General features: G+C 39.8%; 1 protein-coding gene across 5 annotated transcripts in view; it reads right to left on the bottom strand.

The window, feature by feature from the left end:
• The window catches only part of LOC120434509, a 61797-nt gene extending 44074 nt beyond the window's left edge, over positions 1-17723 (bottom strand). Inside the window, exons 1-3 of one of the 5 annotated variants that reach the window (XM_039602687.1) lie at positions 17648-17723; positions 11655-11712; positions 8604-8765 (exon numbers count right to left, since the gene is read on the bottom strand). In XM_039602687.1, coding sequence (XP_039458621.1) covers positions 8604-8765; positions 11655-11712; positions 17648-17709 — 282 coding nt within the window. In that variant the 5' untranslated portion in view covers positions 17710-17723. Of the gene's footprint in view, positions 1-8603; positions 8766-11627; positions 12121-16686; positions 16722-17647 lie in introns of those variants that run through there. The other 4 variants (XM_039602688.1, XM_039602689.1, XM_039602685.1 and 1 more) reach the window with 4 other exon arrangements.
• Positions 17724-27296: the final 9573 nt, after the last annotated feature.

Below are 27296 nucleotides of genomic sequence, written 5' to 3'. Positions count from 1 at the left end.
CAACGTGCTGGTGTGCTTCATGCCCTCCCTGCCTATTTGTACGAAGACACCTCTACCTTCATCAAAACGTGGGATGTACGTTTTGGACAAAGTTGTGAACAATATCTTAGTAGCATCCTTGTTTAGATTTCACAAAACATTACAGGGAGTGCAGAATTATTAGGCAAATGAGTATTTTGTCCACATCATCCTCTTCATGCATGTTGTCTTACTCCAAGCTGTATAGGCTCGAAAGCCTACTACCAATTAAGCATATTAGGTGATGTGCATCTCTGTAATGAGAAGGGGTGTGGTCTAATGACATCAACACCCTATATCAGGTGTGCATAATTATTAGGCAAATTCCTTTCCTTTGGCAAAATGGGTCAAAAGAAGGACTTGACAGGCTCAGAAAAGTCAAAAATAGTGAGATATCTTGCAGAGGGATGCAGCAGTCTTAAAATTGCAAAGCTTTCTGAAGCGTGATCATCGAACAATCAAGCGTTTCATTCAAAATAGTCAACAGGGTCGCAAGAAGCGTGTGGAAAAACCAAGGCGCAAAATAACTGCCCATGAACTGAGAAAAGTCAAGCGTGCAGCTGCCAAGATGCCACTTGCCACCAGTTTGGCCATATTTCAGAGCTGCAACATCACTGGAGTGCCCAAAAGCACAAGGTGTGCAATACTCAGAGACATGGCTGAGGTAAGAAAGGCTGAAAGACGACCACCACTGAACAAGACACACAAGCTGAAACGTCAAGACTGGGCCAAGAAATATCTCAAGACTGATTTTTCTAAGGTTTTATGGACTGATGAAATGAGAGTGAGTCTTGATGGGCCAGATGGATGGGCCCGTGGCTGGATTGGTAAAGGGCAGAGAGCTCCAGTCCGACTCAGACGCCAGCAAGGTGGAGGTGGAGTACTGGTTTGGGCTGGTATCATCAAAGATGAGCTTGTGGGGCCTTTTCGGGTTGAGGATGGAGTCAAGCTCAACTCCCAGTCCTACTGCCAGTTTCTGGAAGACACCTTCTTCAAGCAGTGGTACAGGAAGAAGTCTGCATCCTTCAAGAAAAACATGATTTTCATGCAGGACAATGCTCCATCACACGCGTCCAAGTACTCCACAGCGTGGCTGGCAAGAAAGGGTATAAAAGAAGAAAAACTAATGACATGGCCTCCTTGTTCACCTGATCTGAACCCCATTGAGAACCTGTGGTCCATCATCAAATGTGAGATTTACAAGGAGGGAAAACAGTACACCTCTCTGAACAGTGTCTGGGAGGCTGTGGTTGCTGCTGCACGCAATGTTGATGGTGAACAGATCAAAACACTGACAGAATCCATGGATGGCAGGCTTTTGAGTGTCCTTGCAAAGAAAGGTGGCTATATTGGTCGCTGATTTGTTTTTGTTTTGTTTTGAATGTCAGAAATGTATATTTGTGAATGTGGAGATGTTATATTGGTTTCACTGGTAAAAATAAATAATTGAAATGGGTATATATTTGTTTTTGTTAAGTTGCCTAATAATTATGCACAGTAATAGTCACCTGCACACACAGATATCCCCCTAAAATAGCTAAAACTAGAAACAAACTGAAAACTACTTCCAAAAACATTCAGCTTTGATATTAATGAGTTTTTTGGGTTCATTGAGAACATGGTTGTTGTTCAATAATAAAATTATTCATCAAAAATACAACTTGCCTAATAATTCTGCACTCCCTGTATGACACTTTGACAGTGTGAGAAGCATCTCCATGCTTGGATCTGTCTACAACAGTGTCCATGTTACATAATGGGAAACACTACATGTTTTTAATGTGTGTAGACCTTCTATAATGTTCCTAGCCCAACCATACATCACTGTACAAATGAAAAAAATATATAACTGCTATTGACTTTCTGTTGTTATTGCTACGAAGAGGTATGACTTTGCTTTACTAAAAGTACTATTTTTGTCAGTTTGTTTTCTCAAATCTTTGTTGTGTTGTGGCTTTTTTGTTGTTCAAACAATTGATTTCTGAGCTAGTAATAATCCAGAAATGTGACTTGTATAGATGAAACTAAGAGAAATAGGAATGCACTAACATGTAGTAATTTTGTTTTCTGTAGATGATGCATTCTGATAGACCAGATATTAGTGAAGTGCCACTTGGACTCCTCCTGATCAGAGACAATTCCAGTGATGCAACATTCTTCTGCCCTGAGAAGACTGCAGTTTTGGTCGAGGGTAACATGATCATTGTTTTCACCACCCTGGCTGATGCATTTCTAGTAATATTTGGACTGACCTACGGCCTGCACCTAAGCTACCCAAAATGTTTGGCCAACATTTTTGACTTTATTCAGAAAGTTTTGATGGGTCTGCAGGGTGGGAAGTTGAAGCCCAAAGTGCTGAGTCTTAAAAATGATCTTTTGGCAGCAGAATAATGTCCAGGATTTCTTTATTCCAGAATAGAATAAAGAAATCTTTGCAGACTCTGTTTCATACTTCATTATCTAAAAGCCACATCCAAAGTAAAAGGGGTGATTTTATTTTATTTTTTATTTTTTCCCCCATCATCACTTGTGTTTTAATTGATTTTGATTGTGTTTTTAGTCAGATAACTGTAAATCCATAGAGAAAATAAAGGACAGTCTCACTACATTTCTGGCTTCTAGGTGGGATCTTCAATGTCACTTAAGGAACGTTCCTCCTGAACTACTGATAACTGACATAAGGTGCTAAGGAGGTTTACAACACTTTGTTTTATGTCTCTTGTATTTTTCTATTTAAAGTTTTATTGCTTTGTTGTTGAGACTGTGATTGCACTCTACAAATGTGCATTTTGCATAACCACAGTATTGGCATATTAAAAAGGTTACCAATTATATTTCAGTGTATTAGCTGCACTATACTTTCATTCGGTTTTCCCACCTAATAATGCAGGATTTTCTTTTCCTTTTGTTAGTTTGTTTTTTAATAAAAAGGCCACACTCATGTGTTAATCAAATCTGAATACTCTTAAAACATGTTGTGAAATTCTCTATTTCTAATATTGTAACCTTGTGCCAAAACTGGACATTTCTGACATTATTCCCTATAAAATGTGGTGGATTTATGTCTTTGGGCTTTTTGTTAGAAAGGCTATGTGTTAAAGTAACTCAATAAATTTGTAACTTAAATTTATATTTTCTGTCTTGTGTTTTTACAAGTGTAATTATTTTGGGCACATTTATATATATATCAAATTCAAAACACAGTAGATTTGGATATTATAAGCGTTTGTATTTTAAATTTTTGAGTTGTATTAGCTTAAAATTGTTAACATTTTGAAATTAAATATTAATTCCTAAAAGTTACTTGAGCTAGATTTGTACTTGAAACTCAAAATATCAAGTAGAGAGTACTAAACCAAAAATGTGGATATGACATAAAAAACATTTATCAGTGGTACTTAAAACTATTTATCTAAAGCTAATAAATAAAGTGTGTTTATTTAACTTTTATTTTTAAGTTTTAGTTACTTAAAATATTTTATATAATCAGTTTCACCAAAAGTTTTGAGTTAAATTAACTTATTGGGTTTTACAGTGTAGGGGAGGTGGGCCAGGTCAGAGGCTTCTTCTTCATTCTGCTCTGCTATTCCAGCACTCTCCCAGGGCCTTTCCTAATGTTAATTCAAGGGAATAAATAATTGTTGGTTCCTTTCAGGACCCTAACTGGTAATGGGCCAAATCTTACCTCCTGCTGACATTCTTTAGAAATACTTACTTATGCACAGTTCCTCCAAGATTTCAAGGTTTTATTCCACTATCCTTTGTGCACTGATAAAGCAGCCCATCAGTTGCTCAGCCTCTGACAGTACCCTGTCTGTAGCCGAGTTCTCCATTAATTTTCGTGTTAAGGGCACAGACACAGGGGGGTAAGAAAACACTTTGTGCTCCACTTTAAAAGGATGAGCTCGCTGCTCGGGATGAACCCAGGTGTTTTGAAAGCCTAGCAGATTTTGCAATCAGGTTGACAATCGGTTGCGTGAAAGAGAGAGAAGGGGGTTAGAGGTTACAATGACCAGGGTGGGCACTTCTCCACTCGTTTTGCTCCTCGGACCTTTCTTACTAGCTCCTCGAGTGTCTGGCAGCACAGATGAAACAGCTGCTAGTCGATGAGAGACACCCAGAATGGCTAACTGAAGGCTGAACAGTCCTGATCCTCAAGGACCCCCAGATGGGACCGGTCTTCCTTGTTGGCATTTGCTTTGACTCAAGCTGAGGCAATGCAACTGGGATGCACAAGGTTGACATCAGAGAAATGCTGGAGGAGGTTTGAGGAGCGATTGTGTATGTATTGCGGTTTGTTGGGCCACTTTCTGGCCTCTTGCCCTGCCTGGCCAAAAGACAGTGCCTACCAGTAACTGTGGGGATACTAAGTGGGCAGTGCCTCTCCAGATGCTGAGGGTCCCCGTATGCAACTCCCTACCACCCTGTGTGGCAAGACCAGGACCTATTCATTACAAGTGCTTTTGAAGGCAGGTGCCGAGGAGAGTCTGATTAACAGAGATTCATGGAACATTTTGTGACACTATTGTCTTGTGACTTTGTTATTGTACCCATATAAAACCTTGTTCATGGTAAGTTCTTCTTGAGGTTCTGGTAGCTGTAAATGCTCTCAATGGTCAGTCACTTCCCTCCATCACTCACCAAACCAAACCAGTTGAACTTATTCGTTAACAACTATCTACCATCTTGGTCCATTTCTCATTACTCCTGACAGTCCAGGTTCCTCAACACCTGACCCGGTGAAGTCTGAGCCGATATGTCTTCAGTTAAATATATCGCAAATATTCCAAGTTAGGCTTGGTTAGCATGGGTGCCTAGCCTGCTGACCCTTACTGGATACACGCCTGGTTGGGAGTTGAACCCCCAATGTGAAGTTCCAAAGGGGACCACTGTGCTATCGTAAGAATAGCACCACCAAGGCTGGAAGACAGAGCAATACTGGAAGAGCATATGGGAGAAGGACGCAACCCAAAACAGCAATGCTCATTGGCTAGTGGATCTAGGAACAGACCACAGCAACCTCTGAACAGGATCCAGTAACTTTACAGTGGCAAACAGCCAAGAAAAGGTCACCAGTACGAAGAATTGGACAGCACCAGGTCCTGACATGGTTCACACCTACTGGCTGAAGAAGCTGACTGCACTACATGAGCATCTGGCAGCGCAGATGAACCAGCTGCTTTTCAATGAGAGACACCCAGAATGGCTAACTGAAGGCCCACAGATGGAATTGGTCACGTCCAACTACCAGCCAATAACGTCCTCAGCACCACATGGACGCTCCTGTCAGGCATCATAGCGGCTAAGATGAACAGGCACATGGGTCAATACATGAGTGGGTTACAGAAAAGAATACCAGAGGCACAAAACACCAGCTACTGGTAGACCAAGCAGTCGCCTGAGACTGCAGGACTGGGCTGACCAACCTGTGCACTGCCTGGATTGATTACAAGAAGGCCCATGACTTGATGCCCCAAACCTGGATCCTGGAATGCTTAGAACTGTACAAGATCAACATGACCCTAAGGGCCTTCATCAGGAACTCAATGGGGATGTGGCAGACAATGCTAGAGTCCAACTTCAAGCTCATAGCACAAGCCATCATCAAGTGCGGGATCTACCAAGGAGATGCTCTGTCCTCACTGCTGCTCTGAACCCCTCAGTGAGATCATTGATAAGACTGGCTATGGATACTGACTATGGAATGGAGCAGTTGTCAGCCACCTCCTCTACATGGATAACATCAAGCTATATGCCGAGAGTGAACGAGACATCGATTTACTGATCCAAACCACCAGGATATACAGCAATGGCATCGAAATGTCGTTCGGGCTGGAAAAGTGTAGTCGGATAATAACAAAGAGAGGGAAGGTAGTCAGAACTGAGGGGATTGAACTACCAGAAAGCAACAATGCAGACATAGAGGACAGCTACAAGTACCTGAAGAGGCCGTTAGGTAAGAATGTTAAGAACAAGATCCGGGCTATCAACTCCTATGCCCTACCCGCGATCAGGTACCCTGGTAGAATAATAAGTTGGCCAAAGGAGGAGTTAGAAGCCACTGACATGAAGATCAGGAAGCTCCTGACCATGCATGGAGGGTTTCACCCCAAGTCCAGCACCCTTAGGCTGTATGGTAAGCGGAAGGAAGGAGGTTGGGGACTGGTGAGTGTCAGTACCACAGTCCAGGATGAGACAACGAACTACATTAGGATGATGGCTCAAACTGACTGCCTGCTCAGTGAATACTTGAGCCAACAGAAACCCAAGAAAGAGGAGGAACCATCATGGAAGGACAGGCCCCTGCACGGTATGTACCACCGGCAGACAGAGGAAGTGGCTGATATCCAGAAGTCCTACCAGTGGCTGGACAAAGCTGGACTGAAAGACCGCACAGAGGCACTAATCATGGCAGCACAGGAACAAGCTCTGAGCACAAGATCCATAGAGGCTGGGGTCTATCACACCAGGTAAGACCCCAGGTGCAGGCTGTGTAAAGATGCTCCTGAGACAATCCAGCACATAACAGCAGGGTCAATATGCTAGCAGGCAGGGCATAAAGGGAACGCCATAACCAAGTGGCCGGCATAGTGTACAGGAACATCTGTGCCGAATGTGCGCTTGAAGTCCCGAGGTCAAAATGCGAGACGCCCCCAAGGGTGGTGGAGAATGACCGAGCTAAGATCCTGTGGGACTTCCAGATACAGACGGACAAAATGGTGGTGGCTAACCAACCGGACATAGTAGTGGTAGACAAGTGCATAGATGTAGCGGTTCCAAATGACAGCAACATCAGGAAGAAGGAACACAAGAAGCTAGAGAAGTACCAAGGGCTCAGAGAAGAGCTCAAGAAGATGTGGAGGGTGAAGGTAACTGTTAGGGCTGCTCAATTAATCGAATTTTAATCTCGATTACGATCTGGGCTTTCAACGATCATTAAAAATGACTGAGCCAATTATTAGCACCTCCCTCGTGCTTTACTCTCGCGCTGCTCCGTGTGGCAAATCGAGCGCACCTCTCTGCGTTTCGAATACATGTCACAACAATTAAGAGGACCCGAGGGAAGCTCGGAAAGCTCAGGAAGCTAAGCAGAAGTTATTTGGAGAGGAGAGGATAATGGCTGCTGAAGAAAGAATGCCGTTGGTTGAAAAGAGAGGTAAAACGACTTCAGTGGTGTGGAAACATTATGGGTTCGCGGAGTCAGAGGTGGATCAAATATTGTGCAGTATTTTGAAGTTCACTAAACATAGATGTTTACATTTTTCATTTATTTTTTATATTGCAAACATTTTCACTGTAATCAGTATTTGCACACTATTTTATACTATTTTTTGACAATCTTTAAAGCCATTATTCAATACATTGTTATTGTTAAATAAATATCGTCAAATAATCGAGATCTAAATTTCAGTGAAAATGATTGTGATTATCATTTTTGCCATAATCGAGCAGCCCTAGTAACAGTGGTCCCAGTGGTAATCAGAGCACTAGGTGGAGCAAGTCCCAAGCTAGGCGAGTGGCTAGCTTGGGACTTGGAACAGCTAAGATACTGTGCAGGACCCTCAAGCTCCCAGGCCTCTGGTAGAGGACCAGAGCTTGAATGATAGACCACCCACAGGGGGGGAAAGGGAATTTTTTAAATGTATATATAAAAATATATAAAAAGAGGTTGAAATCAACAGACACCCCATGTTACGATATTATAACAATACAACTGCAATAACGTATATTGCAGTTCATCACATTTTTTACTGTAAATTATGTCTCAGACAGGCAGAGTTTCTGACCCAAAGTGCATACATGCAGGCAGGATTGAATTTAGTTTTATTGTTGGATCTAGTGAGAATAAAAAAACTAGGGAGGCTAACTGACAGAAACTAAACAGACATAGCAGTACAGAGATTTACCACGCACACAGGACGCACAGCAAGAGAGAGATCACAATGATGGACAGAGTAAAACATAAACAATATATACAAAAGGGGAAATCACGGCAAAGAGGAGAGACCTGGGGAACACAGCAGATCATAATCTAACAGACGAGAAGGGGGAAGCAAAACTGAACACACTGAACATGGGACAAGAGACTGTCAAAATAAAACAGGAAACACACCAAGATGCAGACTAAGACATGCAGCTTGACACAGGCGCCGGGATGAAGGAACGCACACAGGAACAAAACAGACTCAGGAAACATGAATACAAAATAACTCAAAACATTTGCGGAGCACAACTCAACCCTAAAACATCCCAATAAAGCAAACGTCATAAACCTAAAGGAAAACTCAAAAAGCTGTGTCACAAACCCCAAACCATGACACAGTCTGGAATTTTGAAAAACTTTGGGTTATTCAAAGTCATTTTCTCTGGGCAGGTTCTAAACACTTCCACTGTGCGCTCAACAGTTTCACCCACCTCTAAAAACTCTACAGTTAACATCAACTTATCCCTCAAACTGACCGTAGTTTTCAAGGCGGCGTGTCAGTCGAGGAGACGAGATACCCACTCACACAGCTGTGCATCACGTGAATGCTGAAAAAATACAGAGCACACGCTGCCAGAGCAGCAGTACTGTGCATCATTACCTGCTGACTTTCTTCATAGCAGAGCTGTCTGGTTGCCTTTATTTGCTGTATCAGTTTCTCTTTGTGTTTCTCTAATTTAACTAGGGTCTCCTCCAGCTCTTTGCGGTCTGACCTCTGCTCCTGAAGTTCCAAGTTTTCCACTGCCACTGCGCTCTCCAGCTCCTACATCACACACAAAGACACAGTTAAAATCTGCAGAACGATATAAACGCTGGGATGATGAAACATTTACACACACAAAGTGCAGGTGAAAAAACACAATTCCGAAAATACATCAGCCCAAGTTATCCATCAGTGGGTTTAATTTTGTGTGTTTAGAGAGAGATCCAACAAACTGAAAATCCAACAAAATAATTGAGAGTTTTGGTTTTTAGGGACAAAAAAAAAGAAAGACAAAAGGTCTTATTTAGCTCCAATTACTGTACAGAGATTTTCCCTTTGCTTGGTTGGTTTTTGGTCTGGTATCAGAAATGTTACCTGGGTGTGAACACACTTCCCCTTTTTTAAAGTTCATAGAGAAGTCACCAAAATTTATGGGCTCAAATTGTGGTCATAAATATTTTGTGCTTGTAAATCAGTTTTGTAATTGTAAATCAGGATTTGTATGTGTAAAAAGAATTTGTGTGTGTGTAAAGAATTTGTGTGTAAAAGAATTTGTGATTTGTAAAAAAAATTGTAAAAAGAATTTGTGTGTGTAAAAAAGATTTGTATTCGTAAAAAGAATTTGTGTGTGTGTAAAAAGATTTGTAAAAAGAATTTGTGTGTGTAAAAAAGATTTGTGTGTGTGAAAAAAAAAAAAAAAATTGTATGTGTAAAAAAATTTATTGTTAAAAAAAAGTGTGTGATTTGACTTAGCCAAAAAATACCTCTGAAACTCTGCACTCAAATTTCAAGTTACAAGTACAAATTTTGACCCTATTTTTCTTCCTTTTATCTGATTGGCCAATGTCATCTCAATCACAAATTTAACTATCCAATCAGAGAATAGATGGGTTTGGCTGTCGGAGGGGCGCTTTTTTGAACTGCAGGTCCTTGAAGGGTAATACAGTTTGAAGCTGGGGGATCTCTATATAAATATCCGATAGCAGCTAGGTCCCCTAACTTTCAGCAGCTGTTGAAAGGATAAAGTTGTGGTATATCAGTGGTTAGAAATATCATTATTACTTTAGGATTAGTTTAACACAAAGTCAGGGCTGACCCGGGACCATTGCTGTGAGTCACAGTGCGCAGCATAAAGGTCCTTTCACATCGGACGCAGCATGTGCTGCTAATGCTAACTGCTAACTAAAAGCCAAGGATCCAGAATTTGTTACGCTGGCTGCTGAGCTCTGTGGGTTTTTGCAGCAGCTCTACCTGTACTAGATGCACCTGCTCCTTGTCGTTTCTATCTCTGACTTTATGTCCTCTACAAGAGTTTCTGGGTTTTTTTGCTGGTTCTTCAAATGTTCAATAAAAACATGTATGCTAATTCATAACGAAGAAAGCTTTGTAACTATCCCCACTATTGAAGACTGTCATTTCCACAATACCCCCCCTCCCCCGAGGTCCGCAGCGCTGTTGAAAAGGCTCTGGAGGTCCCTGTATTAAGCACGTAAACCTGTGACACAAAAATCACAAAACTCGGACCACCACAGACTGTTATTTCTTCGTGGTGATGAAGGAAAACGCTGGGCCAGTGTTGCCAACTCCTCAGTAGGGAAAATCGCTATTGGCTGTCCTAAAAGTCGCTAGAAGTCGCTAAATGACGTCATCGCCTAATTGCATAATTGGTCATGCTAATGTAATTGTAACCTATGTTGCTGGAGAGAGAAATAACATCGCGGAAGAGACATAAATTGAGTAAAAAACGTCCTAAATGCATTTAGAGTTTATTTAGAACTACAAATTCAATTTCTTTTAGCAATTATTGTTTTTTTAATGTCACAATTCCAACCCTGCTCCTTCACCCGGGCTTGGACCGGCAAAAGTGATCCGAAATAGGCACTCTGGTGGAGTTACTTTGTGTGTGTGTGTTTATAAGTAGTTTTAAACCTTGTGATCCACAAAACAGCATAAGAGTAAAAGAAGAACTGACTGCGTTACAGTCAGTGCGGGAGCAGCGGCTTCGCTCATGCGCGATTCATTTGCAGTTTGGACGCATAGGTGTGAACATCTCCTGCCCTGATAGCAGCTGGGGGAGGACTATCCTCCACCTGTGAGCGCTTTGGAACGGGCGAGGTGCCCACGGCAGCACCCGCTGCTTGTTGAGAGTAAAAGCGATACGTGCTTTCACATCAAAAAGTCGTCATAAATAAGTCTCCAATAACACCAGAAAAAGTCGCCAGATTTGTCGGTAGTCACTTTTTAGAAAAAAAAGTCGCTAAGGGGGTTTGAAAACTCGCTAAATATAGCGACAAAGTCGCTAAGTTGGCAACACTGCGCTGGGCTGGCATGTAAAAGGGCATTTATTCCCTTCAAAGACCTGAAGCTCCATAAAGCACCCCTCCAATAGCTAAACCCATCTGTTCTCTGATTGGATAGTTAAATTTGTGATTGACATGACATTGGCCAATCAGATGAAAGCAAGAAAAATAGGGTCAAAATTCGTACTTGTAACTTCAAAAATGAGTGCAGAGTTTCAGAGGTATTTTTTGGCTAAGTCCACACACAAATCTTTTTTACACACACACAAATTCTTTTTACACATACAAATCCTGATTTACAAGTACAAAATATTTATGACCACAATTTGAGCCCATAAAAATGTGAACATTTCAAGGACCAGGACAGTCTGGCAATCCAGACTTCCGCTGAACACGTGTGTGTTTACAGCTTCATCTTTGTGAGACTAGTCCTACAGCATCATGACATCACATGATAGCATCATGGGAAATGCAGTGATGGAAGGGTCCCAAACTGGAAACCTTACAGCCACACACATACATAAAAATGATATAGGTACTGTCCAAATTATCTCACAAATAACAGAAAATATGATTTCGACAAAAAACACAGACACACACAGATTCAAACACACACACACACCAGTGCTAGGTGCTGTGGTCTTCTTACTCTGATCTCGGCCGTCTTGGCAAGGATTCTCTCATCAGTCTCCGTGATGTCGGTGTCCCTGGGAGATGACCAGCAAAGAAGACAGGAATGTTTAAGGAGGGATGAGAGAGAGCATTCGTTTTTCCAGTCTGCTTTTCCTTCATCATGCCCTCCTTCCCACGATCCCTCTATTTTTTCCTGCTGTACTGCTGGCTCCTCCATTGCTGCCCCTCTCTAGCTGTCGCTACACTGCAGAGGAGGCGGAGCTCCCTCTGTTAACGTGTCAGCGCCTGCACGCACGTGTGTGTGTGTGCTGGAAAATGCACACAGGCAGACTGCACCAGTGTGGAAGATGAGTCAGACCAGAGAAGAAAAGGGTAGAGCAGACTTATGCATCCATGGAAGAACGCCCATTCCTGTACAAGTCTCCATTCTTCATGTTTTTCCTCCTCCTCAGTTTCCTCCCATACCACTGTTTCCTTCATGTCCTTCTCTATACTCTCCCCCTCTCCATCACCACTGGCCTCTGCAGTATGATCGGTTCATACACAACACACAGTGTGTGGGTGTGTGTGTGAGAGAGAGCCATCCATAAAAATCCTAGAGCACAGCAGCAGCAGTCTGCACAGGCAATCAATATCAATCAATATTCATTCTGCCCTACTTCATTAGCCAACCTCATTGGCGTTTTCATCAAATAGTTTTCAAGAGCACAAATACAACTATACAAGCAAAACCAATGTTCTTGGGTGAAGGGGTACTCTGAGAATAGGTGCATTGCCATTTTGTAGGTACTACTCAGATCATCAGCTACCTCTCATGTATTTCTGTTTAGTTACTCCTGAACAGCTAAAGTTTCAATAGAATGGTGGCTTTATCTCCCACATTGTTTGTGCACTTAATCAAAATAGAGCTAGAACGAAGCACTGTAATGTGCTATCAAAGTAGAAATGCAAAATTGTTCAAGTATGTACAGTTTGGATGCTGCTCCTCTACAAGCAGTTACAGGTAGGGTAAAACAGTTTATCAGCCAATAAAATGTCACCGTATTTGGAGTAAATAACTTTACTTTGTGTGATTAGCATGTTTCGGGATTAGGTTAACCTGGAACTCCTTTTCTCTCAGTTCAAGCTAAGATTTAGTAACTGATTTGTGCTTTTTTGATTACTTTGAATCAACTGTGTTGCCTTCTGACCAGAATGAAAATCGCAGCCATTTCACATGCAGAGAAACAATGAGGTGACAGAAAAGAGATAGGACCACATCAGAGACACAGATGGAGGAGGGGAGATAAAGCCATAGGACAGTACTCTCACTGTTACCATCAGAGGCTTGCAGATGGTTCAGGGAGAAAACCGAAAAGTGCACGATAAAAAGCAGAGGTGCTTTTATTAACAACAGATAGTGCCATCCTGGAACATTTGCTCCCTTCATGTCAGCTGCTCAGCTGCACCCACACTACATGCTTAGGAATCCTGTGTCATGATAATTATGTTCCCAACAACAACTATGTCATTTGACATTCTTGACACAGCATTCATAAGCATGTAGTGTGGTAGTGTTGTCCTGTATTTTCAGTGTACTAGTTATAGAGGACAAATCATTTTTTCTAGCTTTGCTACTCTAAGTAGTCACGCATCATCACAGTGACACCCCGGGAAGTGAAAGGAAGCTTCTAATGTTGTTTCCTTCCACTTAAAACACTTTAATTGTTTTGGAACATGATTTAATTTAATTTTTGTTGCTCACCTCTACTCCAACCCTGCTGCTAACCCAACCACAACCTGATGTCATTAACGCGAGAGAACATAATTTCTTGTATTGTCCTTTTACTTTGTGTAGCGTAAAAATACAATGTTCCTTTCCTTCACATTCTCCTAATTCCTGAAATTATAGCCAAGGCTATCTCAGCAACTGACTTTAACTAGCTAGGCTACAGTCACTGCAGCTTAACACTAGATTTACTATCCTGCGCAAATTTGCGTAGCTTCCCTAAACCCAACACCCCCTAGAATTACTGGCTTTTTTATTTTCTGGTGCAAGTCCCGAGGTGTTAAGCACCCCTGCTGAGATTTTCACAGGTCGTCAGCTTGTTTCTCCTCCAACCTTTGTTGTGCAAACCACCCATTATCCTTGAGGCCTGGCACATTTGCATTTGCTCACTCAGAGTTGCTCAGATCCAAGGCAGGCCAAACCTCTGTGTTACAACTTTCAGAAATTGCCTGGTAGAAATGCTTCAACTTACTCATGAGATTTTGACCACATTTCTTGCGGAAGTCACAGCTATACTGAATGCACGACCGTTATTGCCAGCTGCAAGAAATGCTTGGTAGGGAACAGCTGTTCCCTACCAAGGTTTGTTGTCCATTCACACAGTATATTGCAACCAAGCCAGACAAATTTGGGATCAAGTTCTGGATGGCCACGGATTTGGACACCAAATATGTCTGCAGTGCATCTCCTTACTTGGGAAAGGACCCCAGTCGTCAGAAGGAAGAGAGGCTGGCAGAGAACGTGGTCATGAAACTGATGGAGCCGTTTTTGGATGATTGGAGAAATGTCACAACGGACAATTTCTTTACTTCACTGTCACTGTCGCACAGACTGCTGCAGCGCAAAACAACGTTACTGGGCATGGTGAATAAAGTCCGATCGGTGACGGCAGAAAGAGGAAACCCAACACGATAACAGACTATAACCACATGAAGGTATGTGAATGTGTGTACAATTTACACCAGTGCTACAGTGTTTTCTGATGTGTGCTATACAGGCCTATAGAAAAAAACATATACTCATGACTCTCTCTCTCTCCTTTTACAGTGTGGTGTAGACGTTTTGGACCAAATGGCACGGATGTATTCCGTAAGATCAGCAACACGCAGGTGGCCAGTAGCGGTTTTCTACAATATGCTGGACCTGGCGGCAGTGAATGCCTGCATTTTGTACAAGGCATGTACAGGGTGGACAGGCAAAGAAGATTGTTTCTGAGTCTTCTAGCTCAGCAACTTCGTTGCTGATTCATGCAGCACAAGGAAATATTACAATGCAGACAACGCGAAAATGGGTGCAAGAGAGCTGCAACAGGAATCGCCGCAGGTTTACCTGTGCAACATGTCAGAAATTCACCTGTACCAAATGTAAAGTTTGAAACACTTTGAAATAAAACAGACTTGTGTACCCATATATTGTGAATGTGTGTCTTTTGTATGTAGGTTGTAACACAGAGGTTTGGCCTGCCTTGGATCTGAGTAAACAAATGCCAATGTTGCACAAACACACACACACACACACACACACACACACACACACACACACACACACACACACACACACACAAGTGCACTATACAAACAATCTGGAAACATAAATATGGACACGAGTATTCAAAAATATTGGTGTATGTATACACACACACACATCTATATGTATATATATATATATATACATATATACATATATATAAATATAGATAGATATAGAGATATAGATGTGTCTGTGTGTATAACTAAACTTTATGCATATTATATAAGGTGTGGCTATATAAATATATGTACAACTCTGTGTATATATGTTTATGGCCAGGCATCCAATGTAGTGACAAGGATTGACAAGAACTAATATTGCATATGAGAAATATTGCACATAGAAACTACCATAGTGTATAGTACGCTGCAGGTAAGGAAGGAAAGTAGCCTTGCAGGAAAGGAAAGACCTGAATCTCTCATGGTTAGGGGTTGGGGGAGGGTGTGTTTGCACAACAAAAGCAGGAGAACAATGGAGCTGAAAACCTGTGAAAATCTCAGCGGGGTGCCAAGAGGTGTTAAGGTCGGGTGGAATTTACGCAAATTTGCGCAGGCTAGTAAATCTAGTAGTAGGGACTTGAACAAGGGAAAAAGGCTCTGTAATTCTAGTGTTAATCACTTTGACTGATGGTTTTTAGTTCTTATGAGTCTTCCATGGTGTTTTCTCCATAAATAATTAAACCCTTTGTGGTACAAGCCTAATCAAATGTGATGTAAAATGTGTAAGTGACTGTAAGTTATAGTTTACTTGTCAATTCATCAGCACTTATTCATTTGAGAAGAAGTTTCACTGTGTGAGGAATTTCTAATGTACAGCTATCCACTATCTACTATGATTTGTGCTGCTGTCCATGACTGCAACTAAAGTGGTCTATCTAATATTCACACATATTCTGATCGATACATTGGAGAGTAATTTGGGCGTAGTAGGTTGCATAAAGATGAGCGAGTTCAGTGTGGAAGAACTTGCCTGGCCTCACAGAGTGCTCATCTCAACCCGACAGACCACCTTTGGTATGAATTAGAGACTGTGAGCCAGGCTTTCTTGTCCAACATCAATGCCTGACCTCAGTTCTAGAAACACTTCTAAAAGAATGGACAAAAATTCCCACACACTCCTAAACCTTGTGGAAAGCTTTCCCAGAAGAGTAGAAACTGTTATAGCTGCAAGGGTGGCCCGCCATCATATTAAACCCTATGGATTAAGAATGTCACTCAAGTTCATATGTGTGTGAAGGCAGACGAGTGAATACTTTTGTGTTTTATCTGAGATGTTAACAATTTACATCACGGATCAGTTGGCTGCGGTCGTGAGATCTCAGAATCTGCTCTGTGAGCAAAAGAGTGACAAGATCACGGAATCGACGGCTAATAACATCATGGAGAAACTCGCAGCTATCCAACGGGAGATTGAGAGACCAGTGACAGAGTGTTAAAAACAGCTTGAAATTCTCATGAGTTGTTTGCAAAAAGAAAAATCACCATCGTAATGTGGCTACCCCTTCGGCGCCAGCTGTGGGCTCAAGGCTGGAGCTGAACAAAAACTCCCTGATAACGACTGTGTTGAGTCTGTTCCTTCCCATTCCATACAAGGCCACCTGGGTTGGCTGGAAGACTGTTTACTTAGCCTGGCAGGGCGAAGGACACTGTCTCAGCTGAACTATGGACACGCACACACATACATATACTGATACTGATAAGCACTCACTGACGCATCACCTTCCCTACCCAACGCCACCTCCAACGCTTACCTCCCCTCTGATGTCGACATCGGGTCAGTTGGAGGTACAGTCGAAGATTGCAGCGGTCCCAGATCAGATGTACACACTGGAACTCTTTCCCATGTTGCTTGTCTGTGTTTATTGTGTTATGGTGTGTTGATATCTGTGCATTCCTGTATTATCCTTTTGTGTTACATATTTCGATGTTTTTTTCCTCGCTACCTGGCCTGACCTGTCTCCCCAATGTGATGTTTGTATTGTATGTACGGTTGACAAGGTCTGTCATCTCGGTTGTGGGCAAAAGACTTGCAACTGACAAATAAAGGCTATCTCATCATCTCATTTAAACATAACCATATTTTTTAAAAAGGGGTTTTATATACCCATTTGATAAATACTTGTAAGTGTTCCAGTTGCTTTGTTTTCATGTGGATTCAAACACACATTTGTGAGTATGTCAAAATTAGATATAAATTAGTTTTTACTTGATAATAAAACACATGTTGCAAAAAAAAAATCTAAATCTTTTTATTCTCAATCTAAATCTGCTGCTAAAACTATTACAATGCTGTTATTTGTTGTTGTAGCTACTACCAGCTACTAGAAAACTGATCAGTTGCATTAGTGGGTTATTTATCACCAAGAACATTAAATTAGTACAATTAATTTCACTTTGATCTGCCAAAGTCGCCTCCACATCCCCACTGTCAACTGTCAGCTGTTTGTCCCATTTCTTCGCTCCGCTGTTACATGTGCAAAAACAAAGAGCATTTCTCATTACGTGTTAGCATATTCACATTCTGTACCTCTGGGTAAGTATGTCAGGATATGCCATATACATAGTTATAGTTATATATGTAATATTATAAAAGCGTACTACAAACTACTTGCCTAAGGACTGGAGAAATATGTGTCAGTCTTCTGGAGTCTACATTAAAGACAGAAATGGAAATGAGCACTGAGCCGCAGAGAGTAAGTATTGCTGTTTTACCCTCCATCCTCGGGGGTTCTCGCTCGCAGCGTCCTCCGACACTCCACAATAAATCGCATCATTGCTGCAGCAGCAGTGTTACTGGCCGAGCGTCAGCCCAGCCTCCTCACTCCTTGACTGAGCGGTCACTCCTGCGTCAGCAGCAGACACTTAAGGAAATAAACAGGACTTCCTGTCTGACCTTTCAAAATAAGACCAGGCCGTGACAAACCTGCGCTGGATTTTGGCTTGATAAAACAGCACTTAAGTGTAGAGTTTGACATTTGGCTGCCATGACTGTCCTCCCAAGCAGCCCACCTATTGTACTGATTCCAGTTCATGCTCTTTGACCCTGACCCACAGCTGTGGAGAGTTACAAAACGTCTCTCATATGAGAATTTTTCTTTAGTCTTGTTGGGTCCACAGAAGTCTCCACGGTGGTTTTAGAGCAACCTTTGTGTCTCACTGACGCAGGATCAACAATGCTGTCAAGCGAACTGTCATTTTCATCACTCTCATACTGCAGGCTTACTTGTTGTTCCTAGAGTATTTAAAAGCAGAATGGGAGGCAGAGCCTTTGGCTTTCAGACCCTTCTTCTTTGGAACCAGCTTCCAGTTTGGATTCAGCAGACAGACACACTCTCTGCTTTTTAGGCTTAAAACTTTTCCTTTCGATAAAGCATATAGTTAGGGGTGGATCAGGTGACCCTGAATCCTCCTGTAGTTGCAATAGGTGTAGGCTTCTGGGGGATTCCCACGATGCACTGAGTATTTCTTCTTCACTTACCTTTACCACTGTGTGTATAGACCTTTCTGCATTTAATCATTAGCTATTATCAATCTCTGGCTCTCTTCCGCAATGTGTCTTTTGTCCTGTCTTCCTCTCCTCACCCAAACCGGTCGCAGCAGATGGCCCCGCCCCTCCCCGAGCCTGGTTCTCCTGTGGTTTCTTCCTGTTAAATGGGAGTTTTTCCTTCCCACTGTCGCCAAAGCACTTGCTCATAAGGGGTCATGTGATTGTTGGGTTTTTCTCTGTATGTATTATTGTAGGTCTACCTTACAATATAAAGCACCTTGAGGTGACTGTTGTTGTGATTTGGTGCTGTATAAATAAAACTGAATTGAATTGAATTGAATTGAATTGAATCTAGCAAAATTTATTTTAAAGCTGACATTAAATTTTCGGTTACATTTTTCTTCCTCTGGCTCACCTACACCACAGTTGTGCACGGTTTAAACTCAAATGAGCAAAATTGTCCTTTATTCCACAGAAAATGATGGACAATTTTGCTCAAATTTAAGACATTTAATGGAATACAACAAAAGTATATCAAAAACTCAGTAAAAATAATTCTTGATAGTTGATGTGAAATTGTGTGTGTGTGTTTGTCTTAGTTACCATTTTATTTTGATGGTCTCATGTCTTCCGTGTTTGGTATTGAGTTTAATTCGCGCATCTCAATAATCCTGATTTGTCCACTTGTGTGTTCCCCAGTGGCCCAGTCTCATCTCCATCTTCCGCTGTCTAGTCCCCCTGTTCTCCTCTATGTAAGTTAACCCTGGTTCCCCGTTTAGTTGGGTTAGTTTAGTTTATCCAGTGTGTATTATTGTCTGTATTCTGCTGTCCTTTGTCACTCCCTGTAAGTGAAAAATAAAGCATATTACATTAGTATGAGCAAGATAAATCATCTTAAGTAAGAGAAATGAATATTGTAATAAGGAACATTTTTTATTAATTTTTGATCAGAATAACCTAATGAAATATGAGCATAACTGTCCTTTATTTTCTGAAGAATACAGCAGTGGTTGAAGCTGAAACAGTCGCAGACATGTAGTGCAAGTGGCTGAGAAGAGGAATCAATTGAGAATTCCATGTCAGCCATCATCCATGATTTTTAAAAAATATTTTAATATGAGGTTATTGCATTCTTGTGACGTTTTTCAGTTTCAGCAGAATTGCCCCTTCATTTCTCTGGAACCTTGCAGTTGTTTGAAATGAAGCTACACAGACACGTAGAGTAGGTGAGCAAAAAGATGACTCCACTAAGATTTTTCCTGTCAACTGTAAAACATGATTTTTTATGAATTTGTTATATGCTGTAATCATATTCCATTGAGCTTGTTAATTTGAGCCGAAACATCCTTTAATTTCTGCGAACTCATGTTGAGATGAAACTGAGTTTTTATGAATAATTTTGTGTGATTATATCATCAATATGTATAATAGTTGAATTTCTTCAGTAATATTAGAATGGTCATTTACAGTAAAAGTGATTTTACAGTCCAGTATATCATGCTTGAATATTTGAATGAATTACAAAATTCATTCAACTCTTTTTATAATCATGAATCATGAATGAGGTGGACAGCCAGCAAAATTCAGAAGACGGGGTGTGTGACAGATGAGACTAGCACAACTGCTGAATCAGACACACAGAGGTCACACAGTCCAGAAGGATCTCTAATAATCCATCACAGCTTCATCGTCATCATCAGCATTTTTATTTATTTATTTTTTTAAATCCTGTCCTATCTGTCAGCTTTTGTGAACTGCTGCACCTGTAAGAAAAGCAAACATACAACACCTGGAACACACAAATTTGAAAATGCACAGATACATAAATCAACAATCTTCTTGTGGAGTGTGTGAGTGCGAGAAAGAGTGAGAATGTTGGGTGTGAGTGTGAGTGTCTTTGTCTTTGAAAATGAAGGCGGAAGTCGAAATAACCCCCCCAGGAGCCAAAGGCAGACAGAGGTGGATCCGGGAGAACCGGGCCAAGTGAGCAGGCTGCAGAGGAAGTGTTAGGTAAGTGAGGAGAGCTTTGCTGGAGTAATGTGAGACATAGCAAAATCTTATTAACAGGTAACATTGCACCCCACTGAAAACATTTCGGCCACTATTTTTATCTGCCAGTTTATTCCTTGACAGCTTTTACAGTTACAACAATAGGAATTATACTTACATTCCAACCAACTTCAGTCTGGAGGACCAGAGTGGTGAAGTTCTGCACTGTTCCAAAAATAGTAATGTCAAAGTATCTTACTGTATATTTTACAGTTTTGTACTGTTTTTCTAGAATATCATTAAATTTACACAGTGATTTTACATGTCAACATCATGTAAAATCACTGTAAATATAGTAAAACACAATTTACTTGTTTTTTAAATGTATTTTTTTGTACATATGCATATGTAGATAGTAAAAATACATTCAGAAATGTATCATAATTTCACAAATATTTGTCTGTTATGTGAGAGAATGATCTGTTAAATTCAAATGTAATACTATGGAAAAATATATAAAATGATCGAAAATTAATTTGAATAATCAATAATTAAAGGAGTATTTGAATTATAATTTTGCTGAAAATTTCATGTCATCTAGGTCTGATTCAATAATTCAGAGGTAACAAGTGAAAATATAATTAATAGGAATAAAAACTAAAAAAAACATATAAAACATTGCACGGCCACGTTGTGCTAATTATATATTTTAAAAAATAAATGTAGAGGTAGGAATTGCAATTAATATAAATCTCAAAGTATTCACAACATTCCTGAACAGAAATAGGCCTCTGCACCTGGGGTGAGGGTGTGGCCATGAAAACAATGTGACATGCCATTGGATGTTGGGACACATAATAACATGACGCTAAGCATCGGCCAATGAATGTGAACTAACAACCACAAGGTCGCAGGTATGGCTGCACCGTAGGAAAAAATCCTAATATAAAAGTATTTTACTGTGCATTTTACAGTTTTGTTCTGTTCTTCTAGAATATCATTAAAGTTACGTAAATAGACTTTGACTTCACATTTCAAATGTCAATTAACGTTAAATCACTGTAATGTAATAAAACATAATCTTCATAATTATTAAATGTATCTGTCTGTACATATGCATATTTAGATTGTTAAAATACATTCACAAATGTATCATGATTTCACAAATATCTGTCCGTTATTTGAAAGATTGAACTGTTCAATTGTAATTGCAATTCAAATGTAATGCTATGGAAAAGTATATAACATGATTCCTATAAGCTTGTGTTACATCACATAAGTATTATTATCATTGCTATTGAGGGCGATCGTGGCTCAAGAGTTGGCAGTTCGCCTTGTGATCAGAAGGTTGCCGGTTCGAGCCCTGGCTCGGACACTCTCGGTCGTTGTGTCCTTGGTCAAGACTCTTCACCTACCGCCTACTGGTGATGGGGATTTAAACTGTACATATATGTATTATTATTCATATTACACCTTATTTATAAATCGTATTTCTGTTGATACTTCAATGCAACCAACACCTTTACCTCTTTAAACTGTATTTATTATAACATTATTCAGTATAGTTCCAACAGCACCCCCCCCCCACTCAATGTGCAATATCCAAAAAATTTGGAAAAATCAATCGGAGAAGGACTCTTTAAAATAATAAATGGTATTGAAAGTAGTTGTACAAAATGTTATGTCTGTGAGGTGGATATGAGCATTTTTTTCTGTAATGGTTAAAATTTTATTTGTGAAGAAATTCATGAAGTCTTTACTAGTTAAATTTAAAGTAATGCTATGCTCAACAGTGCTGTGACCTTTTGTAAGTCTGGCTACAGTGCTGAAGAAAAAACTTTTTTTAATGAGTGATAATAATAAAATGTTCTAGCTTTACAGAGGACTTTTTAATAGAACAACAAATTATTTTTCCAGGTTAAATGATTATCTTCTAAATTAGCAAGATGCCATTTCCTCTCCAGCTTATGCATTATCTGCATTTGAGGGTTACACTGAAGTTTTTTAGAGGAGCTACAGTCTCCAGAGTCATACACAGTGAAGCTGTAAAATTATTAACAAAATAATCTATCTCAATAATCGAGTTGAGTTCAGGTAGCTGCTCTGCACTATGATGGCATATGGCATTGAAAAAGACAACAGTGGATGAACTACATTCTTAAATTTAGTTACAGCACTTTCAGAAAGACACCTACTGTAATGAAAGGTATTCCCCACTGTTGTGTAATCCATTATTGTAATTTTAAATGTTGTTAGGAAATGAGAGGGGATTTCAGGGAATATTGTCAATAATTAAAGTGGTGGGTGGGTTTTTCACATTTTGATGAGCCAGTTGAGTCTAATAATAGATTAACATTGAAGCTGTCATTTTCATTATCTACATGGATATCACAATTATCCAGAATAATTATTTTATTTGAGGTGGGCATTAAATCAGATAAAAAGTCTGAAGAATTTAGACAGAAACTCTGAGTAAGGCCCGTTTTGGATGATAGATAAGAACAAATCAAACTGTTTGAGTTTTCAGCTATGGTTGACGAGGTTCAGAATTATTATCAAACAATTGTGTTTGCCCTTTTTAAATCATAATGTCAACAGAAACTACTCAAAAACCAGTTGATCTTAAAAAGATACTTCTCCACTGGTTCAAAAATATAAACCAAAAGATAAATGAACAGAGTGGTTACTAAGACAAAGTCTCTGACATACCACTCACTTTGTGGGCTCCTTGGTCATATGACCAAGGAGTGCTGCTCCACTCTTACCAGCAGAGGGAGCTCATCGATTGGCTATAATAGACTCACAGAATGAAGAACTGCTGTTACTAGGTGATCACATTTGTAAAAGGATACAACGTTCATGCAAGAGTGAGCTTTTGCAATATACTAGTGTGCAGTATGCAGGGGTTTTTTTTTAAATAAAAAAAATAACTCTTTAAATATAGAAGCTGTACAATAATCAGTGTGTCCAGTAACAGAAAAAGAAACTTTCATCCAAAACAAAACAAAGAAAGTTGTTAGCTTTAATTTGATCATATATTTAGTTTTTGGTTGTTTTGCAATTTAAACACTATTTGTTTTTGACCGCTGGTTGGAGAATAAATATTAACAATATATAATGTATATCCTGATTTTGAAACAAGGCACATTAAAGGTAAATTTGAATTTTGACACAACACAAATACATACTTTATCAATTAATATCTTCTTCTTTGCATTTAATAGTTTATGTCATATAGCAGCATAGGTCCTGCATTTTATATTCACACTAACTTTCAACTTGCCCTTCTTAGATCATAAAAAGGTGATATTAGGAAGTTTTGTCATTAGTAATATTTTAACTGTGTAATGGAAGTGTGTACAAATGTTTCTCTCTCTCTGTCTCCCTCTCACACACAGACGCACACACACACACACACACACACACACACACACACACACACACACACACACACACACACATATGTGTCACATCATTCCAGGGGTCCCACACACACACCCTGCAGGTTTTAGATGTGTCCTTGATCCATCACAGCTGATTTAAATGGATAAATTACCTCCTCAACATGTCTTGAAGTTCTCCAGAGGCCTGGTAATGAGCTTGTGATTCAGGTGTGTTGACCCAGGGTGAGATCTAAAACCTGCAGTGTGGACATTGATCCTCCATTCATTCCTAGACCAGCCCAGCTGTCACTCACTTCCACGTCAGTGCATCTCCAACGGCTGCGCAGTGTCACAGCAAGTGATGATTTAAGCTCAGTTATGCACTTTGCACACTCACTGATACAAATGATCCAGGATAAAAACTACTGACCCTGAATCTGCTCCTGTTGGAAAACTTGGTTGCAGAAAAGGAGGTAGACAGGGCAACAAGGGTGAAAGAAGGTACGGGTGTGAGTTGAGGAAGGAGCAATGAACTGGTGGTGAGGGTCAGGCCAAAGGGGGAAAGATAGCAGTGTGGATTTGCAGGATGAAAAAGCGAGACAGAAAAAGAAACAAACACAGGGTGAGGTGGTTAATGATAAAGAAGGAAAGAACGAGAGGAAGAAGGGAGAAAGAAGAAGGTAGGAAATCAATGTAGAAAAGCTAACAGAATGTGTGAGAATCATCATTAGTCAGATGGTGCAGCTCTGTTCTCAGACACACAGATTTAGGTTCTGATTAATTAAAAAAAGAAAAAAAACATAGGAGCATATTGTTTAGCCCCCAGGGCAGACTCATACAGTAGAGAAGCTACGCCAGAGGACGCGGGGGTGGGGTCACATCTCCAGCCACCATCAGAGACATCCAATAGAGACTCGAGGGGCTGGGATTATGTAGCTCAATCAGACTCTGGCAGATTATGTCTCAGCAAAACAGACTCCACTGTGGAGGGAGATTAATAACTATTTCCAAATAGTTTTGTTGGGTGAAAACAATCAGCTTTGTGATGAGGTACAGGCATTAAATGGCACACAGATGTAAAAGCGACGGTACTGGAAGATAAATCTGCCCTGTAAATCCCCTTAGATCCATTGGTTTCAATATGTTTCGGAGGTTAGATTGTAATTGGCTTGACTTTACTAATCCAAAAAATATTATTGGAAAGCTTTCAGCACCCAATTAGCATGGCTGAAAATATGTCTGTGGGGTATAATTAGAAGTCCTAACAGTATCATGAACCCTAATCCAAGCTGAACTGAACAAATGATGAGATTATTCCTAATGCATAGATTAAAAAAAATTGTATGGCATTAACAAAATAATTGCTGAATTAATAACAATACTGTATTGTTGTCACTTTGACAGTATCAGCTGTGAAGTTCATTATATGAAGAAAAGAAAAGTGATTTAAAAGATTTTTTTTTTAAAATTTTGAAATGAATGAGCTATCAAGAAAATAATCCAAAAATAGCCGGTGAATTACAATTAACTAATTAATGACAATAAAGCATGTAACTGTGAGAAAAACATGAAAATAAAATTTTGTATTAGGAAAATGTTTTTTTGACATAAAAAGCTTGTAAAAATTAAATTTAACATAAAAAATATACAATGTCCATTTAAAAGATAAAACTTGATGCACTGAGTAAAAAGGACACAAAAATGACAGGAAAAAAATAGACTGTAATTTTACGTGGATTTGTTACGAAAGTGCTCCCTACTAAAATGGCAAAAAATGGTATAAATATAAATAAATAAATATTATTTTTAGTATAGGTATATAACATTATACTTGTTATATAACAAGTATTAATAAACTGTTAAAACTGTTTAAAAAAACTGGTATAATGACAGATGGTGTTTCTTATGTTTATTACATTTCTTTTAAAATTATTGACCAAAATTGGTAAAATTACAAAAATGTAACAATAAATTAAAAAAATGCACATTATATACTACATATCCACAACTTATTTAATAAGTCTGAAAAACAAATGTTAAATATGTCTATAATTATAGGCTTTTCAATCAAAAGACAATCCTTATCATTCATAATCTTTTAAATATAAATACTTTGTAAATGAAACTTGTAACACTAAAAATATCAAAGTACTTTTTATTTTATTAGGTTAAAGAGAACACATAGACATAACATGATCAAACTGATTTGAGCCTAAATAGTAACACATGAAAGCCAAGCCTGTTTGCTGTATTAATCACCAGGTGATGTCGCATAATAAGAGATGTGGTGTCGATAAGTTGTGGTCTTCATACTTCAGCATTTAGCCAGTGATATAGAAGAAGAGCAAACATGAAGGGAGTAACATTTTGTGGCAGGTAATTTTAAATTCAGTGTTTTTATCAGCTCAGCAAACATCAGCAAACAAACAAACAAACTGTGTGCAGTTTGTCGCACAGTGTGTTGCTAGCTAAAGGCCAAGCTGCTGTATTTTACAGGGAGAGAAAAATGCAAGATAACTTCACTCAGAGATGGAGAAAGATAAGAAGGACAGGCCAGGAGAGGAAGAACAGAGTTTATATTTAAAGGTAAGGACTGTTCAGTGACACTTGATAAACTGTTAATGTAAAGCTTGCATGTAAGCCCTTGGGTTTTTAAATCAAATATTGGTTTTGAACATGTGACACTATGTTTTTTTTTCATATTGTGAAACCTTCTGCAAAACAAACTGAGGCAGACTAACCATGTTATTCGAAGGTTGCATAAAAAACCCTCAAGTTAGTGCAGGATAAACAGGTTAGTTTGCTGCACTGTGATGGATTTAAAGTGAAGAACAGTGTGTGGTGCACAGTGGCTGTGGCTTCATGGTCAGAGTGAGGTTACATCAAGTGTAGCAAAGATGAATTTGAAATGAAACTGATGATTCATTCACTGAATTCCACATTCATACCAACTTTATTCAGTCTAGTATAAAGACAGCATGAAAAATATACTGTCAGCGTAGAGGATGGAAATCAGCCAGGACAATTCATAAATCATCTGCTTATATCTTATTGAATTCAGTTGTGTAAATCCTAGAGTTGGATGTCTCGAGACACTTTTACGTGGTCTTGGTCTTGTCTTGGTCTTGACGGACTTTGGTTGCGGTCTTGTCTTGGTCTCGCTGTCTCGGTCTTGCTGTCTCAGATCAACATAGTGGTCGGGAGATTTGGAGTCAACAGTATCCATGACACACAACGTAACGTTCGATAATGTGTCATGCGCAAAGCATCAGCTCTAAGAGCCGTGCTTAGAGAGTGCTTTGTAGTGAATCAGAAGAGTCGACTCCCATTGAGCGAGAGCCGGCTCCTCACTTAATTTCCTTTCACTGCTCAGCTCTCACACAGTGGCTCAGCTAGGATAATATCATTATGTGAAAAACAGAGAGGGTAAGAGACGCGACAGTCAAGTGGAGCGTGCGTCTGTCCTCTCAGTACGTGAGCGAGACAGTAGACAGCGGTGAGG

The sequence above is a fragment of the Oreochromis aureus genome, linkage group 18 (genome assembly GCF_013358895.1).
Source record: "Oreochromis aureus strain Israel breed Guangdong linkage group 18, ZZ_aureus, whole genome shotgun sequence".
Lineage (NCBI taxonomy): Eukaryota > Metazoa > Chordata > Actinopteri > Cichliformes > Cichlidae > Oreochromis > Oreochromis aureus.
The sequence above is the reverse complement of the archived record's forward strand: the minus strand, read 5'-3'. Positions and strand labels throughout refer to the sequence as shown.